We start from the raw sequence: 21048 nt of genomic DNA on the forward strand, positions 1-21048 counted from the left end.
TGAAATCTCTTGTCAATTTTTCTTTTCCAAGAGTAAAGATAGAAAGGGGCGCACCAATATATAATGTCACAGTCACCATCAAGGGGTGCAATACTTAGTCTATAAATAGAACAGGACAAACGAAAAGAGAAAGGGTAGACTAAAAATAGTATGCACAACCCAAAATATAGAGACAATCGGTAGTACTATAAAGCAAAACACCTTTATTAAACACCTCAAAAAACATGTTAAAAACATTTAAAAACAAATGTACAAATCCCTATACCCATCATATCCCATAATAAATGACAATCCCATAATACAATAGGAAAACAGTAATATCCTACCCTAGATGCACCTAGTCACATATGCTCTCCTGCAAAAATGTGCCTATACAGGCCGCAAAGGACTCGACCACAATATGTCAGTATCCACTGCTAATAACCAAAAAATGAAACATCCATGCAATACATAGTCCTGAGATTGGAATTTTTCTTTTCCGTCCACATCTAGGGAGATTAGCCACAGTGCCATGGGCTTTATACTTCTTGATGACACTGCGCACGGTAGACACAGGAACATTCAGGTCTTTGGAGATGGACTTGTAGCCTTGAGATTGCTCATGCTTCCTCACAATTTGGTTTCTCAAGTCCTCAGACAGTTCTTTGGTCTTATTTCTTTTCTCCATGCTCAATGTGGTACACACAAGGACACAGGACAGAGGTTGAGTCAACTTTAATCCATGTCAACTGGCTGCAAGTGTGATTTAGTTATTGCCAACACCCGTTAGGTGCCACAGGTAAGTTACAGGTGCTGTTAATTACACAAATTAGAGAAGCATCACATGATTTTTCCAACAGTGTCAATACTTTTGTCCACCCCCTTTTTTATGTTTGGTGTGGAATTATATCCAATTTGGCTTTAGGACAATTATTTTTGTGTTTTTTCTTTTAAGACAAATTAAATGAAGATAATACCAAATAATTTGTGTTTGCAATCATTTTCAGGAAGAAACAGAGCATTATCTGACAAAATTGCAGGGGTGAGAATACTTTTGGCCATGATTGTATGTATGTACAGTGGGGCAAAAAAGTATTTAGTCAGTCAGCAATAGTGCAAGTTCCACCACTTAAAACGATGAGAGGCGTCTGTAATTTACATCATAGGTAGACCTCAACTATGGGAGACAAACTGAGAAAAAAAAATCCAGAAAATCACATTGTCTGTTTTTTTAACATTTTATTTGCATATTATGGTGGAAAATAAGTATTTGGTCAGAAACAAACAATCAAGATTTTTGGCTCTCACAGACCTGTAACTTCTTCTTTAAGAGTCTCCTCTTTCCTCCACTCATTACCTGTAGTAATGGCGCCTGTTTAAACTTGTTATCAGTATAAAAAGACACCTGTGCACACCCTCAAACAGTCTGACTCCAAACTCCACTATGGTGAAGACCAAAGAGCTGTCAAAGGACACCAGAAACAAAATTGTAGCCCTGCACCAGGCTGGGAAGACTGAATCTGCAATAGCCAACCAGCTTGGAGTGAAGAAATCAACAGTGGGAGCAATAATTAGAAAATGGAAGACATACAAGACCACTGATAATCTCCCTCGATCTGGGGCTCCACACAAAATCCCACCCCGTGGGGTCAGAATGATCACAAGAACGGTGAGCAAAAATCCCAGAACCACGCGGGGGGACCTAGTGAATGAACTGCAGAGAGCTGGGACCAATGTAACAAGGCCTACCATAAGTAACACACTACGCCACCATGGACCCAGATCCTGCAGTGCCAGACGTGTCCCACTGCTTAAGCCAGTACATGCCCGGGCCCGTCTGAAGTTTGCTAAAGAGAATTTGGATGATCCAGAGGAGTTTTGCGAGAATGTCCTATGGTCTGATGAAACCAAACTGGAACTGTTTGGTAGAAACACAACTTGTCGTGTTTGGAGGAAAAAGAATACTGAGTTGCATCCATCAAACACCATACCTACTGTAAAGCATGGTGGTGGAAACATCATGCTTTGGGGCTGTTTCTCTGCAAAGGGGCCAGGACGACTGATCTGGGTACTTGAAAGAATGAATGGGGCCATGTATCGTGAGATTTTGAGTGCAAACCTCCTTCCATCAGCAAGGGCATTGAAGATGAAACGTGGCTGGGTCTTTCAACGTGACAATGATCCAAAGCACACCGCCAGGGCAACGAAGGAGTGGCTTCGTAAGAAGCATTTCAAGGTCCTGGAGTGGACTAGCCAGTCTCCAGATCTCAACCCTATAGAAAACCTTTGGAGGGAGTTGAAAGTCCGTGTTGCCAAGCGAAAAGCCAAAAACATCACTGCTCTAGAGGAGATCTGCATGGAGGAATGGGCCAACATACCAACAACAGTGTGTGGCAACCTTGTGAAGACTTACAGAAAACGTTTGACCTCTGTCATTGCCAGCAAAGGATATATTACAAAGTATTGAGATGAAATTTTGTTTCTGACCAAATACTTATTTTCCACCATAATATGCAAATAAAATGTTAAAATAACAGACAATGTGATTTTCTGGATTTTTTTTTCTCAGTTTGTCTCCCATAGTTGAGGTCTACCTATGATGTAAATTACAGACGCCTCTCATCTTTTTAAGTGGTGGAACTTGCACTATTGCTGACTGACTAAATACTTTTTTGCCCCACTGTATGTATGTATGTATGTATGTATGTATGTATGTATGTATATATATATTTTTTTTTTCTCTAAAACATTTTGTATCTATATGCACAAAATACAAAACAATTGGTTCATACAATTAGAGTTTATGAAACTGATAATTGTAGAAAAAATAATACTGAATCTTAAGATACCATTACTTATTCTTTGTATCTATAAAACGGTCCAAATATTGCATTACACTCCGATTTATATTGTTCTAAAGCAAATACCAAATAAAAAGTAGTGACAGCCTATTTTACATGTCTGGAAATCAACGCGGATCAAGGGTATATAACAAATGTATATACAGTATCTGTTTGATAAGACACATTATAAGAATTTGCAGGTGCCTGCAGTAAGTGATTTCAGCAAGACTTCAGAAACTCTTAATGTCTTATAACTTATAGAAGGCATTGCTAATAAATGGGGGAATATACTCAACCACAGCTTCTATGAACACGATTGCATATATGTTTGGTAAAAAAATCATTCATAAAACTTTTATATGAGAAAGGACAGAGGTAAAACTAATCAGATATAGAAAGCAGGAAGGGGCAGGATATATAACCTGTGAATAGACACTGTTTCTTAGCTGTGATGGCAGTATCTAATCCATATAATGCTTTTAGTTATCTGATTAGTCCATCAGCTTCTGTTAAGAGGGTTTCTCCCAAGTGGACAACCATTTACAAATGCAAGCTACCTGTTCTTGTAAAGATGGTTAGCCATGCAATAAATGGGCAACCGTGGTACACACTATCAGGTCAAGTCCTAAACAGAGGTTTCATCACAATACTCTCCGCAAGGGGTAACAGTGGGTACCGTCTCTATGAAGTCCATCTGTTCGAATAGGGCATGTGGTCAGGCATTGCCCAGTTGGGATAACTTCTAATATTAATACTATTAAATCATACAACATACCGTAAGTATGTAGAATTACATGTCTGAAAACTAAAGCCATATGTGTGTGTCCTGACATCATTTTGGAAATGAACCAAAATTATCGGAGGCATAAACCTCGCACTTGCAAGGATATTGTTGCATGCGTTTACACGGTTCCAAAACTGATTGCTTTATCTACTTACATTAGAGCCAAAGATGTTTTGGGGGTGAATACAAAAAAGCAACATCAGCCTCGATTGAAAAATCTGCATGACTTTAGAATAATTTTACTGATAAAATAGCAATTGGAAAAAAGGAAGACGTGGTTATTTTCTTTATAAAGGAGAATGTAAAAAAAAAAAAAAAAAGTGATTGTGCTTAAAATACTTGTAAGCGCCTGTCATAATGGTTTTGGAACACAGACATTTTTAAAGATTAAAAAAAACAAAAAAAACAAAATTAAACAGTTTCTGAGGCGGCACAATTTTTTAACAGTTTTTCCCTTCCTGCCTTTACGTCCGGATGGCAGTCAGAATAATATCTAGTTTACAATCTGTGGAGGGCCCTCTGGTATGAGGGATGTGAAGAATGTGGTTATGAAAGACCAAGCTGAAGCCACAAGTCCAGGAGATCCCACTTCTGGGGCATCATCTCCCTGCTCTTCTGCTGCATCCTCCTGAATGCCTTCATCCATACGACGCTCCTTTGGGAGAAAACAAACTTGAGTTACAATATGACACTGGTGCAGCAACATTCTGAGAAAGATTGATTTTCATAAAAATATCAACAAGAGTCCTAATAAATATTAAGAATAATTCTCAGGTTCACACCTCCAGATAATATAGATCAATAATTAAAAAAACCAAAGATCCACTGGTTGGATAAATAGTGTGACTACCAATGATAATAAAATATACAATTTTATTAGAATATATTGAAAGAAAAACACTTTCTGCCACTTCCTCAGGGGAGCATCGGGGGAATAAAGAAAACGGCTTGAAACGCTCGTTGGGGTGAGGGACACAGGACAGGATGACACTTCTCGTTTAGATTCACATCTTGGTAATTATACATATGATGGGCATATAGTCCATGTTAAATGTTCATCTAGGATAGCTACTGTATAACGGAGTGATATTTGACTCCTTGAAAAAGCCACTAGCAGGCGAAACGTGCGTTGGAGGAAACAGGAAATTATTGGATATGGACTCTATAATATTATAGTACATTCTTCTTATTTTATTGCCTATGCCTTTCCGATTCTTTAAATTCATGTTTGCAAATGTATGTAGGCTATATTTAATAGGTCATTTTCTGACAATATATTAGTTCATGATTGTGTCCATATACCCACTCCAATTATAGCATATTCTGTGGTTTGGTTTTCCCCTTTTACATGTTATACTGTATGTTTATTTTAATATCAATAAAAAAAAATTATATTTAATTATAATGTCTTTGCATTTTTGTTTATTCACCCTATTTTTGGAGTAGGTTTTATTGATACTGTTATCAATTCTACCTTTTGTGGACATATGGATTTTTTTGAGCTCTTGTTCTGTGTACCTTCTTTTTGGGAGGTACTTTGTTTTATTTTCTTTTAATATATTCTAATAAAAGGTATTTGTCAGCAGTGTTCAGATCATAGCAGAGCTAACAGTAGTGATTTCCCAGAATTTTCAATACCCGAGACCCCCGATGCCTGGGACCACAGTAGTCAGCACTCATGGCACCTTGGAGAGCGCAAAGATATAACAAATGCCAGCACATATCCCCTCTTTAGATCTAGTGAATAACACAGCCAACACTGACACCTTGGAATGTAAAGACTATGCATTACATGTAAGGAAGCCTAGTACAGGTAAGTTGCACTCTTCACATAACAGGGTGTCAGCACTGGCTACATTATTCCCTAGGTCAAAAACAAGGCTATGTTCAATCACTGAATATAATCTACTAGATTGTGGCCCGATTCTAACATATAGGGTATTCTAGAATATGTATGTACCGTATATACTCGAGTATAAACCGACCCGAGAATAAGCCGACCCCCCTAATTTTGCCACAAAAAAACTGGGAAAACTTAATGACTTGAGTATAAGTCTAGGGTGGGAAATGCAGCAGCTACCGGTAAATGTCAAAAGTAAAAATAGATACCAATAAAAGTAAATTTAATTGAGACATCAGTAGGATAAGTTATTGAATTTCCATATTGAATCAGGAGCCCCATATAACGCTCCATAAAGTTTATGATGGCCCCATAAGATGCTCCATAGACACATTTGCCCAATATAATGCTGCACAAATGTTGATTACGGCCCCATAAGATGCTCCATAAAGATATTTGCGCCATATAGTGCTGCACAAACGTTGATTATGGCCCCATAAGATGCTCCATACATACACTTGCCCCATTTGCTGTTGCTGCGATAAAAAAAAAAAAATCAGCACATTCACCTCTCGTCGCTCAGGCCCCCGGCACATTCAATATTCACCTGACTTCGTTCCGGCGCCGCTCCATCTTCAGAGTCTTCTGCACCGACGTTCAGGCACAGGGCGCGCACTAACCACGTCATCGCACCCTCTTACCTGAGCGTCACTGCAGAAGATGCTGAAGACGGAGCGGCGCCGGAACGAGGAGCAGGTGAATATCGCGCAGCGCTGCGCTCCCCCGTTATACTCACCTGCTCCTGGCGCGGTGCAGTCCCTGCTTCCCCGGCGCCGCAGCTTCATCCTGTATTGAGCGGTCACCATTACCGCTCATTACAGTAATGAATAGGGTTGAGCGAAACGGATCGTTCATTTTCAAAAGTCGCCGACTTTTGGCAAAGTCGGGTTTCATGAAACCCGACCCGATCCCTGTGTGGGGTCGGCCATGCGGTACGCGACTTTCGCGCCAAAGTCGCGTTTCGTATGACGCGCTTGGCGCCATTTTTTTCAGCCAATGAAGGGGCGTGGGCAGAGTGATGACATAGGTCTTAGGGGCGTGGACGCCTATCGCCATGTTGTCGCTTGTGCGCTGTAGCTCAGTTCAGGGACGGACGGAGGGAGAGGGAGAGGGAGAGGGAGAGAGAGAGAAAAAAAAAAAAAAAAATCCCATTGCCTTTGCATTGGGTTTCGTGTTTCGGTCGATCCTCGACTTTTCGCCATAATCGGCCGATTTCACTCGACTCGACTTTTGAGATAGTCGGGTTTCGCGAAACCCGGCTCGACCCTAAAAAAGTCAAGGTCGCTCAACCCTAGTAATGAATATGCGGCTCCACCTTTATGGGAGGTGGAGCCGCATATTCATTACTGTAATGAGTGGTACCATGTGACCGCTCAGCACAGGAAGAAGCTGCGGCTCCGGGGAAGCAGGGACCGCGCCAGGAGTAGGTGAGTATAATTAGACAGCCCCAGCTACCCCTCCCCTGCCGACCCCTGGGTATGACTTGAGTATAAGCCGAGAGGGGGACTTTTAACCTCCAAAAAATGGGCTGATAATCTCAGCTTCTACTTGAGTATATACGGTAGTTTATTTATGAAGATTTAAGAATAATGCAATGAATACACAGGATTTTCCGGGTAAAATATATACATTATCATTAAATTTTATTGCTCCTAGAACTTAATACAACTGAACAAAATTATTAAACAGATGATCAAAATATATAAACCATTACATAAATATCTAACTGTATTTAAAGGGAACCTGTCACCCCCAAAATCGATGGTGAGGTAAGCTCACCATCATCAGGGGCTTATCTACAGCATTCTGTAATGCTGTAGATAAGCCGCCGATGTTACCTGAAAGAGGAGAAAAAGACGTTAGATTATACTCACCCAGGGGCGGTCCTGCTCCGATGGGTGTCTCAGGTCCGCTCGGGCGCCTCCCATCTTCATTCCATGACGTCCTCTTCTGGTCTTCACGCCGCGGCTCCGGCGCAGGCGTACTTTGTCTGCCCTGTTGAGGGCAGAGCAAAGTACTGCAGTGCGCAGGCGCTGGGCCTCTCTGACCTTTCCGGCGCCTGCGCACTGCAGTACTTTGCTCTGCCCTCAACAGGGCAGACAAAGTACGCCTGCGCCGGAGTCGTGGCGTGAAGACTAGAAGAGGTTCATAGAATGAAGAGGGTCATAGAATGAAGATGGGAGGCGCCGGAGCGGACTTGAGACACCCATTTGACCAGACCGCAGCGGGACCACCCCTGGGTGAGTATAATCTAACCTCTTTTTCTCCTCTTTCAGGTAACATCGGCGGCGTATCTACAGCATTACAGAATGCTGTAGATAAGCCCCTGATGACGGTGAGCTTACCTCACCATCGATTTTGGGGGTGACAAGTTCCCTTTAAATAAATCATCGGACGAAAGAAGTACATCAACACTATAATATATTTGTTAACAATATCAACCCAAAATATTTTTGTACTCCACATTGACTGACTGAACGTGTTCAGTAAACGTGACTGAACTATGTAGCACTGTGACTGACAGAACTTGTTCAGTAAACGTGAGTGAACTACGTCACACTGACAGAACTTGTTCAGTAAACGTGACTGAACTACGTGGCGACCAATCAGCGACGTGGGATTTCCGTTACAGACAAACAGATGGTTGCCCGATTCTAACGCATCGGGTATTCTAGAATATGTATGTATGTATGTATGTATGTATGTATGTATGTATCAGCCACATAGTATATAGCACAGGCCACGTAGTATATAGGAATACTACGTGGCCTGTGGTATATACCATGTGGCTGCAATATACATACATATTGTAGAACACCCGATGCGTTAATATAGGCCACACAGTAAATAACACAGCCCACGTAGTATATAACAGCCCACACAGTATATAGCAGCCACGCAGTATATAGCAGCCACGCAGTATATAACACAGCTCACGTAGTATCTAACAGTGGCCACGTAGTATATAGCACGCAGTATAGAACAGACACGTAGTATATTACACTGCCCACGTAGTATATAGCAGCCATGTAGTATATAACGCAGCCCACGCAATATAGAACACAGCCCACATAGTATCTAACACTGGCCAGGTAGTATATAGCAGCCACGCGGTATCTAACAGCCCGCGTAGTATTTAGCAGTGTGGGCACCATATCCCTGTTAAAAAAAATAATTAAAATAAAAAAATAGTTATATACTCACCCGCCGGGATCCAGCCTAGATCCAGCGAACCTCTGGCGATGCGCACGCAGCTGCCGCCATCTTTCGTTCCCAGGATGCATTGCGAAATTACCCAGATCACTTAGCGGTCTCGTGAGACCGCTAAATCTTCTGGGTAATTTCGCAATGCATCTCTGGGAATGGAAGCTGGCGGGAGGCGTGAGCGCATCCTCGTACTACGGAAGGTGAGAATAGCAGGTTTTTTGTTTTTTTTATTATTTTTAACATTAGATCTTTTTACTATTGACGCTGCATAGGCAGCATCAATAGTAAAAACTTGGTCACACAGGGTTAATAGCGGTGGTAACGGAGTGAGTTACCCATGGCATAACACGGTTCGTTACCGCTGGCATTAACCCTGTGTGAGCGGTGACTGCGGGGAGTATGGAGTGGGCGCCGGGCACTGACTGCAGAGGAGTAGGGAGGGACTAATCGGACTGCGGCCGTCGCGGATTGGTCGCGGCAGCCATGACAGGCAGCTGGCGAGACCAATCAGCGACTTGGATTTCCATGACAGACAGAGGCCGCGACCAATGAATATCCGTGACAGACACACAGACAGAAGGAAGTGACCCTTAGACAATTATATAGTAGATGCGCTCAGAGTCCACAGCTGGCAGGAATGCTGCCACAAAGCTTGCAGTTAACATGAGCAAGTTAGATTTGTTCATGTGAAAAGTGGGCTGGCCATGATCATATGCTCTTGTCAGGAAAATTATGGCGAGATAGAAAATGCACACTACCAAGAAGAAGGTCTAGAACACCATATGTATTTAAACGACTGCAGACAAACTGCGCAATTCACTTAAATATTCCAAATTACAACATTTAAGCTCATGTCCTGGTATTGATAAACAGAAGGGTACATATTTGTGGGGAAACCCTTTTAACCTCTTCACCCACCAAGCTTGTTTTCACCTTCATGACCAAACCAAATTTACCATTCTGACTGGTGTCACTTCATGTGGTAATAACTCTGGAACACTTCAACGTTTTTTTCGTGACATTGTACTTAATGATAGTGGTAAAATTTCTTCGATACGCCTTGCATTTATTTGTGAAAAAAAAATAATAAATAATTGAAATTTGATAAAAATTTCACAATTTTCAAACTTTAATTTTTAAGCCCTTAAAGGGACACGGTCACCTGAATTTGGAGGGAACAATCTTCAGCCATGGAGGCGGGGTTTTGGGGTTTTTGATTCACCCTTTCCTTACCCGCTGGCTGCAATATTAGATTGAAGTTCATTCTCTGTCCTCCGTAGTACATGCCTGCACAAGGCAATCTTGCCTTGCACAGGTGTGTACTATGGAGGACAGAGAATGAACTTCAATCCAATATTGCAGCCAGCATGCAGCCAGCGGGTAAGGAAAGGGTGAATCAAAAACCCCAAAACCCCGCCTCCATGGCTGAAGATTGTTCCCTCCAAATTCAGGTGACAGTGTCCCTTTAAACCTTAGATTTATGTCACACAAAATAGATAATGACATTTCCCACATGTCTACTTTACATCAGCACAATTTTTTAAACAATTTTTTTTGCTTGTTAGGAAGTTAGGGTTAGAAAGCTGACCAGCAGTTTCTTTTTTTTCCAACAAAATTTACAAAACCATTTTTGTTTTGGACCACATCATATTTGAAGTGACTGAGGGGCCTATGTGACAGAAAATACCCAAATGTGACACCATTCTAAAAACTGAGCCCCTCAAACTGCTCAAACCCATATGCAAGAAGTTTATTTATCCTTCAGGTATCCTTCACAGGAACGGAGATGAAACGAAAAAAAAATGAGCATTTAACATTTTTTCATAAATTTTAGACTCCAATTTTCTTTTTTATTTTCACAAGGGTAACAGGAGAAAATGGATCTCAAAATTTGTTGTGCAATTTCTTCTGAGTACACAGTTATCCCCATATGTGGGGGGAAAACTACTGTTTGAGCACATGACAGGGCACGGAAGGGAAGAAGCGCAGTTTGATTTTTTTTAAGACAAAATTGGCTGGAATAGAGACCGGACGCCGTGTTGTGTTTGGATAGCCCCTGATGTGCCTAAACAGTGAAAACATCCCAAAAGTGACCCCATTTTGGAAACTAGACCCCTCAAGGAAATTATCTAGATGTGTGATGGAAAAAACGGACCCCAGCAACTTTTGCAGACTGAGCGGGTCTGTACCGCCCAACTGCACGTTAGCACAATGTGGGAACCAGGAGCGGTGGAGCGTCTGTCACCGGCCGGGACAGCCCTCCGGAAGATTTACTCACACAAGCCCGAGGATTGCAACTAATCGTCATTTTACCCCCCACTACAACTAATACGCCACTCATGAAGTGACTTCAGATCTTTGGGTGTTCATTCACCATTAAGGTAAATTACCTGACGCTCGCTCACCTTTAAGGCATATCTTTTGGCAGGATCTATACATTTTGTTTTGAGTGGCTATTAACGTTAAGGGTTTAAATTTTCGCTGGTATAGGGATACTTTTTGCTTATAGAATTACTTCTAATTGATCATCAGCAAGTGTAAGTGATTAAGCACCATAGATAACTTTGGGATGATCACCCCATTTGGCCCAAAACTAAACCTACTTAACCAGTCCCTCCACACACGTGCATGCTCAGCCAAGTAAGCATCCATTCTCAATAGGAAAATGGAGCAAACCACTGTCAAGCTATTCTGGCGACATCTTGTTTACCAGAGAACAAAAATATGAGGTAGGGAAATTATCGTGTGATCCTTTCCCTTTTTTAACCCAAATATCATCTGTTGGGAGGGAGAAGTTGGGAGTCCCCTAAGCTCCTCAAATAAATTAGATAGCTGTCAGCCGTGGAAATAAAACATAACTTTTACTAGAACAATATAAAAGTACAAATGAAAAAGTCACCCAAAAGTGATATAAAAGCACATGGGGTAAGGTCTCAACAAAGACACAGCAAAAAAAAAAAACTAAAAGGATTGAAAAGAAACCGCCTGCAGAGGCGCTTGCGGGTGAAAAGCAGACCAACATATGATTCACGCACTAGCTACCAGAAACAAATACATATGAATCATGGGGCAATAATACATAAAGTTGGTTGCATGTAGATAGACAAATATTTGTGTCAACATCACCCTCCTTTCCATTACCCTTGTGCATTGCACAACGAGTGATTCATTTATGTCACTTTGTGCGGACATGCGCTGTATTGTACCCCCTTTCTTTTGGCTCCTGTGATAATACATGTGCAGTATATTTTTATAGTTGTGCCATGTATGGGGTTTATTCTACAGGCCATCTGTGCGGTATTTACCCCTCCTCTTGTGGGTTTCATTCACAGAATTGTGCTTATTACTGTAGGGTCCGGCGTGTGGTAGCGCGTACCTCCCTCTCTATTTATTCAGGCGAGAGGTTTCATATGTTGCGGGTAGGTGCGCGTCTGAAGGCACCTAGCAACCATACCTGCCTGCTTGATATATGTGAGACAGCGTTCGCCGCTGTATGCGCTGGGGAGCTATTACTTCTGGATCCTTCTGCGCATGTCGACGGCCGCTGGTTTCTTCGGCGTCCTTGTTGCACCAAGCACTTCGGCATCCTCGTTGCTTGGTTACCACACGTCTTCTGTGCGCATGTCAATAGACGCCGCCTGGTGAGCCGGTGAGCTTCTGGTCCTCTCTGCGCATGTCGGCTGCTGCCGACCCGCACTACACTCATTGTGGCGTCTGGTTCCCTCGTGGTTCACGGCGTGTGACGCCATCATAGAGGTTAGTCTTACTGTCACCGCCTATTACGCTGATTGTATTCTTTTGCATCAGATGATGATACCGATGCTCTAGTGGGCGGTGTGTATAGGCTAATTGACAGGCACATTACTTGTTACCCCTAACAGCCACATAGGTTACTCATTTATCCCATTATAAGTGGCTAATTTTTTTTCTTGGCCACTTCCTATTTAAGGACTAGCCCCACACTTTGTCCACCCTCTGCAGGATAGCATAAGGGGTGGCAGCAACTTATGTCTCCCTTTTGAGCACTTATCTCTACAATCAAGCAGGTCCCCTGATGATTAGCTTGGAGGAAACGCGTCGGGACTGACCACAGGGAGAGTGCAGGGCATGTTTTTGCAGGGGTAGCTGTGGACTGCCCTTGTAAGGGCAGGAGTTTTGGGGATAGACTATTGTTAGCCCCATAGGGAATGACAGGGTATTGTCAGTTCCCTTCATCATATTCCGGACCGTTGCTTGAACAAGAGGTCTTCCAGGTCTCCTGCCTATTTATCCTGGAGTTGGTGAGAATGTTCCACTTTTTTTTTTTAACTTGACTCTTATTAATGACACCGTGGTATAGGTGCCATGTTTTTTGCCATTTTGCTATATTTGTCTATATACATGCAACCAACTTTATGTATTATTGCCCCATGATTCATATGTATTTGTTTCTGGTAGCTAGTGCGTGAATCATATGTTGGTCTGCTTTTCACCCGCAAGCGCCTCTGCAGGCGGTGTCTTTTGAATCCTTTTAGGGGTTTTTTTGCTGTGTCTCTTTGTTGAGACCTTACCCCATGTGCTTTTATATCACTTTTGGGTGACTTTTTCATTTGTACTTTTATATTGTTCTAGTAAAAGTTATGTTTTATTTCCACTTCCGCTGTATTTAGTATTCATTTTTCTAGTGGGTACATCTGTAGTTCATCTACATACAGATTTTTTGCTATTGTTTATAGCTGTCAGCCGAACATTAAACTGTACCTCAAAAAGAAGGTTTATGCTAAAATGGGATATTAGGCAACACTCTATCTAAAATGTTATATAGGGGTGCAATCATCCAATTCAAATGTGATTTGCTTTAAAAGCTCTATTCTTTGCACTCGTTTTTACATATTTTTCATGGCTGTAAGCGCTAAAACCCCAAAGCAGAGCAGCCACATACCATCTCCAGAAGATCATTGTTGTTTACCCGGTCAGGATTGACATCTCCTGCATCATCTCTAGCCTGCAGTTGACCATCCTCTTGTCTGAATGGAAACCAGCCAGCCTGGTGCCTGTGAATAAAAAGGTGTGCAAATTTCACAATCCGAACGCAGAATATAGTTTTAAAACAGAATACAATTACATAAGGCTATTTACAGCACTCTATGCCTGTAGACACACACATACAGTGGGGCAAAAAAGTATTTAGTCAGTCAGCAATAGTGCAAGTTCCACCACTTAAAAAGATGAGAGGCGTCTGTAATTTACATCATAGGTAGACCTCAACTATGGGAGACAAACAGAGAAAAAAAAATCCAGAAAATCACATTGTCTGTTTTTTTAACATTTTATTTGCATATTATGGTGGAAAATAAGTATGTAAAAAAATAAGGGATATGAATCGGTTCGCTGTATGTAGTCCATTATAGATTATATATATATATATATATATATATATATATATATATATATATATATATATATATATATATATATATATATATATATATATATATATATATATACACACACACACACACACACGTTTTCCTGAATATTTGAGCCCATGGATCCATTCTATGTCCATTTTGCAAGCCGGCGAGAAAATCTCACCATACCGATGCCATACGGAGGTTTACATGCGCAAAATACGCAGCCACACCTTGCCTTCGGATGACATACGGATCACTGTTCAGGGAACATATCTGTGTATTTGGTCTGTAAAAAACAGACCGTATTTTTATACGTTTTGTGTGACTCCAGCCTAAGAGGTATGTGTTGAGAAAACCAAGCACTCCTCATCACCTACCCAAAACAATCCCAAAAGTGAAACATGGTGGTGGCAGCGGTGGGGGTGTTTTTCAGCTGCAGGGACAGGACGACTGGTTGTCACTGGAGGAAACATGAATGCGGCCAAGTACAGAGATATCCTAGATGAAAACCTCTTCCAGAGTGCTCTAGACCTCAGACTGGCCGAAGGTTCACCTTTCAACAAGACAATGACCCTAAGCACACAGCTAAAATAACAAAGGAGTGGCTTCAGAACAACTCTGTGACCATTCTTGACTGGCCCAGCCAGTGCCTTGACCTAAACCCAATTGAGCATCTCTGGAGAGACCTGAAAATGGCTGAATACCAACGTTCACCATCCAACCTGACGGAATCGGAGAGGATCTGCAAGGAAGAATGGCAGAGGATCCCCAAATCCAGGTGGGAAAAACTTGTTGCATCGTTCACAAGAAGACTCATTGCTGTACTAGCTCAAAAGAATGATTCCACTCAATACTGAGAAAAGGGACTGAATACTTATGACCATATGATATTTCAGTTTTTCTTTTTTAATAAATTTGCAAAAATTACTACATTCCTGTTTTTTTCAGTCAAGATGGGGTGGAGAGAGTACCTTAATGAGAAAAGAAATGAACTTTTCTTAATTTACCAAATGGCTGCAATGAAACAGAGTGAAAAATTTAAAGGGGTCTGAATACTTTCCGTACCCACTGTAAATTTGGACCAAGTAGAAGTTATTAAAGCATGAACCGTTTTATTTTTTGCCCAAATCTGTACCTCTGGACTTAGCAGACATACACTATCGGACAGTTCAAAGCACTATACATTTCACATATGTGAAAGTAGATAAAGATTATTAATCACTTTGTAGAAAATGACAAGTTTGAACTTGCTGTGAAATAAGCACCAACTGCTTGGCATAGGACATATTAATATGCGGTTTTCACATGTTTAATGTGCAGCATAAAATGATACAGTATTTTAATAATTCTGGCAGGGTTTTCTTTTAGATGCTGATATTCTAGCTAGACAGAACAAATAGTTGTACTTTTTATTAGTTGCAATTTAGGTGTTGCAAGTACTTTCTCATCTAACCCTTTATTACCATAGTCAAAAGGTTGCATTTCATTGTGGGTGTCCTAATTTGTATGTAAATTTAATGTACACTATATGGACAAAAGTATCGGGGTGCCGACACATTACACCTATGGGAGCTTTTAGGACATCCCATTCTATAAAGATTTGGAGTGCATCTGAGAATTTTTGCCCATTCATCCAGAAGAGCATTTATGAGGTCAGATACTGATATTGGAAAAAAGAGCCTTGGCTCGCAATGTCCATTCCAGCCCAGCCCAAGGGTGCAGCCAATCAAGTTCTTCTGCACCAAACTCACCAATCATGCCTTCATGGACCTTGCTGTTAACACTGGCACACAGATATGCTGGAACAGAAAAAAGGATCTTCTCCAATCTTTTCCCACAAAGTGGCCCACATTTCACAAACTCGCTAGTTACAACTTTGACATCATATTACAATACCACACACATTCAGTGAGCTCTTTAGCATGACCTATTCGTTCACAAATATCTGTAAAGGCGCATGGCATGGCACAGAGTTAAATTTTATACATCTGTGGTAATGGAAACAGGAACACATGGGCTACTTGCACAGTGAACAAGTCTGTAGGAACATGCTCACACACCACCAAGAAACTTGAAGACAAAAGAGCATAGTAGAACCAAAAACACTCAGTTTAAAAAAAAATAATCCCAGTAATCCGCAAGTGCTAGTAAAAAGATGTAAAAAAAAACAGGGTATTTGGTTGATATGTTTTTTGCAAAAAATGTATGCCAAGCTGCTCCACCAAACATCAAGGTATACCCATATAGAGCAGTCCTAACTGATGTATGCAATCCCTATCTGATGTATTTAAAACCTGATCATCTGTATATTACCTGTGTGAACAGGGTTCAGAGAGGAAAAGTCCATGTGGACATGCTGAGTGGAACAGCTTTCGTGCAGTAGCTGTGGTAATGGAACTGAAGAAAAAAAATGGACTGAATGATTAAGAGGTGTAACCCAATACTTCTGTCCATAGAGTGCATGTAAATTATAATTTATATACATCACGTGAAATACAAAATTGGTGAGGTGTTCAAGACTTAAGTAAATATATTTCTAAAGGTGCCATTAACATGAAATTCTCAGTAGATGTTGGTAAAAGCCCATCCAATCAACACATGCAAAAAAAAAAAGTCAACCCATAGATGTCCCTAAATTAAGTTGTGTGTAATAATGAGAAACAAAGAAAAAGAGATGCAAAAAGCCATGGGATGTGATGACACCAGCTGAAATCTATCAGTAATTAGAAAGTAATCCTGCCACTTCGTGAAAAATAACAGATGGTTCAACTGATGGCCTATAAAAAGGTGTCTCATTAGCACCACATTAGTGCCACACAAGAAACATCTCGTGACCTTCACATATTTATTGATGCAAATCATCGTGCAAACTTGTGAAATACTGGGATAATATAGTCTGGTTTGAGAAGACCAAAACGGAACTCTTTGGATGTCATAATACACCATGTTTGGAGGCTAAAAGGCACTGCATTTCATCCCAAAACACTATACCAATAGTGAATAGTGAAGTTAGGAGGTGGGGATATCATGAAGTGGGGGTGTTTCTCACCATATAGCACTGGCAAACTTCATATAATTGAAGGATGAATGGACAAATGTACTGAAACGTTCTTGATAAAAATCTGCTGCCATCTACCAAGATGATGAAGATGAAATGAAGATGGACATTTCAGCAAGACAATAATCCCAAAAGACACAGCCAAGGAAACAATTTGTTTCATAAAAAATAAAGCTGCTAGAATGGTCCTTTCAATCACCTGACCTGAATCCAATAGAAAATGTATGGAAGGAACTAAAGCTCAGAGTTCATAGAAGGAACATACAGATCCTTCAGGATTTGAAGACCGTTTGTGTTTTAGAATGCTCGGCTGTGATTTGGTCCCAATGCATGTGATAAGTTTCTCCAAACAGTAGTCGTCTTAAAGCGGTCATCACCAATAAAGGTTTTTGTACGAAGTAATAATTACATTTCCGTATGAGCGCTCAATACTTTTTTCTCTGTATCATTTCTCATTATTATACATAATTTATGGATATGCATTATTTGATTTCTTTGCCTGTGTGGATTGGATGTTTTGTAAAGGACATCTGGTGAGAATTTCATGTCAATAGCACGTTTAGAAATATATTTACTGAGAAAATTGGTGACATGTCCAATACTTATTTCATCTGCTGTATAGTAGGACATACATAGCCAACTATGGAGATTATACTTACATGTACACAAGTATCATAGCTCCCATAACCATGACAAAGCGGCTAAATGAAGAGTAGAAGTACACTATACTGAGAAGTATAGCAGCTCGGGATACTGTATACATCCAGTCAAGCCAATCGCGGTTAATATCTTCTTCATTCATTACTGGACCTCCTTGAGCATTCATTTGAACATTCTGATTCACCTCAGGTGCAACGTTTGGAGCTGCTCTTGGAGGGTTAGGTGGTGGCCGATCAGAATTTGCCGTAGGAGTGGCTGGTGGCTGTGCTACTGCATTACCAGGAGTCCCTTCGCTGGAGGCAGCTGCCTGACTGTGACCAAGGAAAGAAAATTTGAGATTATGTTATAAAATTAATACGCGTGCTATAACGATAGTGAAAAAAAACTCCTGTTGTATGAACATAAACTACACAAAACTAAAACTAGCTTAAAGGGAATCTGTCAGTAGGGTCAGCCGTCCTAAGCCATTTATATGGGCGTGTAGGTCATAGGGAGTGAATAAAATGATACCGTGATATCTACAATCTGGCTCAATTCCATAGAACTCCACGTTTTTCTTATATGTAAGTGAGGTGTTAAAATCTATCAGATTTGTGCATGTGAATCTGCCTCCAGACCATATTTGAAATGAAAGGAGGAACTCTGTATGAGACATTCAGCCAAGACAGAACGGTAGAACTGAACTGTGTCTCATAACACACGCATATCAGCGGCTGCAGTTCTCACAGCTCTGGCTGCCTGAGAGATGGAACACACAGAACATCTGCAGATGTCAGGTATAATCACACACAGCTCTGCAGCGAGATCAGGAGAGAAGCAATTACATGTTACACTTGTGACGCTCTCTTTCCTTTATAATCATCTCTGGAGGCGGATTCTCCTGCAGGCCAGTGTCCTACCCATAGCCTGCAACAACTCATTTACATACAAGAAATCAGTGGATTTCTCTGAAATACGTTATAGAATTGCAGATATCAAGGAATCATTGTTATTAACTTTCTAAGGCTGGTTTCACATTTGCGGTTTTGTCCGCAGCGTTTCTGACGCATACATCCGCATGCGTCTTGATTTCCTATCTTTAACATTGTAGACGCAGGTGCATGCGATCGCCCGCATTTGCTTACGCATGCCTTTTTTTGGAGTGCTGCAAAGCGCGGACAACGCACCATGTTGGAATTTTTGAAGCGGCAAATTTCAGTCAAATATGCGCAGGCATGCGGATGAGTGCGTTTAAAAAACGGATTACTGTCTTTGCGTACGCATGCGTTCGATGTGCTTGCGTACCTTGGACTGCGCATGTCCAGGAACTGATACAGAGAGGGCCATTGAGACACACCCTCCTGGAAATATCAAACACATGCGCATAAAACGCAAACGCATGTAAAAAAGCATACAAGCGCTGCGGGTTCTTTGCCGTCATGCGTAAACTGATGCAGATAAAAAATGCTGCATTATCATGCGTTTTTACATGTGGTTGCGGACAATACGCTGCAGACACAACGGCAAATGTCAAACCAGCCTAAGACCTGCATGTCCATGTAAACGGCTGGCAACCCCTTCTCAATCATATTCCTCCACGTAAAATACTCACCTCAGGTGCCAGCGCGAGGGCTCGCGTGAAGTTATGGACTGCTCCAATCTTGCTTCCTTTGGACACAATTGACACCTGAAAGGAGCGAGAGCAGCAGCAGCGCTGATTATTCTGAATGCCGGTTTCATCCTAATGGAAGCGAGCGCAAAGTAGTACTTTGGCAACCGCTGATTCACATTAGGTCATGAGAGACCTGCAGCCAGACGAGCCTCAGGAGGTCCAGTGCGGACATCACTGGAAGAACATCGGCACTAGAGGCGAGTGCAGGCTGACCGTTTACATGCAGAAATAAGCCGATTGAGAAGGGTTGTCTGAGTACTGGTATCCGAGTAAAAGGGAACACCAAAGTGAGGATTACAATGTCATTTGTAACGACAGCGGCACAGAGAGGGCGAGCGACCAAACCACGAGCCATAAATCAAACCTAGTAGATCCTAATCTTATATGGCTGCATAGATTATTAAAAATGAGAAACATCTTATCATAAAGATGACCTATTAAAACCTCACTATCATAAAAACATTGAAGCCTAAAAGCATATATTTACTGTAAATGTCAGATTTAAACGAAGCACTAACCAGGAGTCCCTTTGTTGTGCTCAATTCCTCCATTACAATAAAAGCCTACTTTATATGAAGGACAGCCAGACTCACAATACACCCATCATGCACAGGTACCAAGACCTCAGGGGTCACAAAAGATTCTGGAGAGTGCTGCTCTAGCTGGTAGCATAATCACCCCCTAATCACACCTTTTATTTTTATCATTACCACAATTATTATTTACATCTCCCATAAGTTCCCTGTGCATTTCAAAGCTGAAAAGAAAATATACCGTATATACTCGAGGATAAGCCGAGATTTTCAGCCCAAATTTTTGGGCTGAAAGTGCCCCTCTCAGCTTATACTCGAGTCACAGTGGGTGGCAGGGTCGGCGGGTGAGGGGGAGAGGGCGCTGAGGCTTACTTACCTAGTCCCGGCGATCCTGGCGCTCCCCCTGCCGTCCCACGGTCTTCGGGTGCTGCAGTTCTTCTCCTCTTCAGCAGTCACGTGGGACCGCTCATTAGAGAAATGAATATGGACTCCACTCCCATAGGGGTGGAGCCCCATATTCATTTCTCTAATCAGCGGTAACGGTGACCGCTGATAGAGGAAGAGGCTGCGGCACCGAAGACCAGCTGTCCGGGAGAAGGAGCGGGATGCCGGGAGCAGGTAAGTATTTCATATTTACCTATCCCCGTTCCACACGCCGGGCGCCGCTCCATGTTCCCGGCGTCTCTCCGCACTGACTGTGCAGGTCAGAGGGCGCGATGAGGCATATAGTGTGCACGCCGCCCTCTGCCTGATCAGTCAGTGTGGAGAGACGCCGGGACGAGACGCCGGGAGCTGAAAGCAAGAAAGGCGAGTATGGCATTTTTTTTTTTTTATTGCAGCAGCAGCAATGGCAGAGCTTTCTATGGTACATCAATGGGGCAATAATGAACGGTGCAGAGCACTATATGGCACAGCTATGGAGCAAAAATGAACGGTGCAGAGCATTGTATATGGGGCACAGCTTTATATGGAGCATCTATGGGGCAATATTGAACTGTATGGAGCATTACATGGGGCTCCTGATTCAATATGGATATTCA

General features: G+C 41.8%; 1 protein-coding gene across 5 annotated transcripts in view; it reads right to left on the bottom strand.

Annotated features, from left to right (window-relative positions):
• Positions 1 to 2764: 2764 nt before the first annotated feature.
• Positions 2765 to 21048, bottom strand: part of HERPUD2 (HERPUD family member 2) — a 38123-nt gene continuing 19839 nt past the window's right edge. For 3 of the 5 annotated variants that reach the window (XM_069730217.1, XM_069730216.1, XM_069730215.1), the window contains 4 exons: positions 17824 to 18135; positions 16420 to 16503; positions 13635 to 13746; positions 2765 to 4261 (listed from right to left, as the gene is read on the bottom strand). In XM_069730217.1, coding sequence (XP_069586318.1) covers positions 4100 to 4261; positions 13635 to 13746; positions 16420 to 16503; positions 17824 to 18135 — 670 coding nt within the window. In that variant the 3' untranslated portion in view covers positions 2765 to 4099. The remainder of the gene's footprint in view (positions 4262 to 13634; positions 13747 to 16419; positions 16504 to 17823; positions 18136 to 21048) is intronic. The other 2 variants (XM_069730219.1, XM_069730220.1) reach the window with 1 other exon arrangement.

This window comes from Ranitomeya imitator, chromosome 6 (assembly GCF_032444005.1).
Source record: "Ranitomeya imitator isolate aRanImi1 chromosome 6, aRanImi1.pri, whole genome shotgun sequence".
Taxonomy (NCBI): domain Eukaryota; kingdom Metazoa; phylum Chordata; class Amphibia; order Anura; family Dendrobatidae; genus Ranitomeya; species Ranitomeya imitator.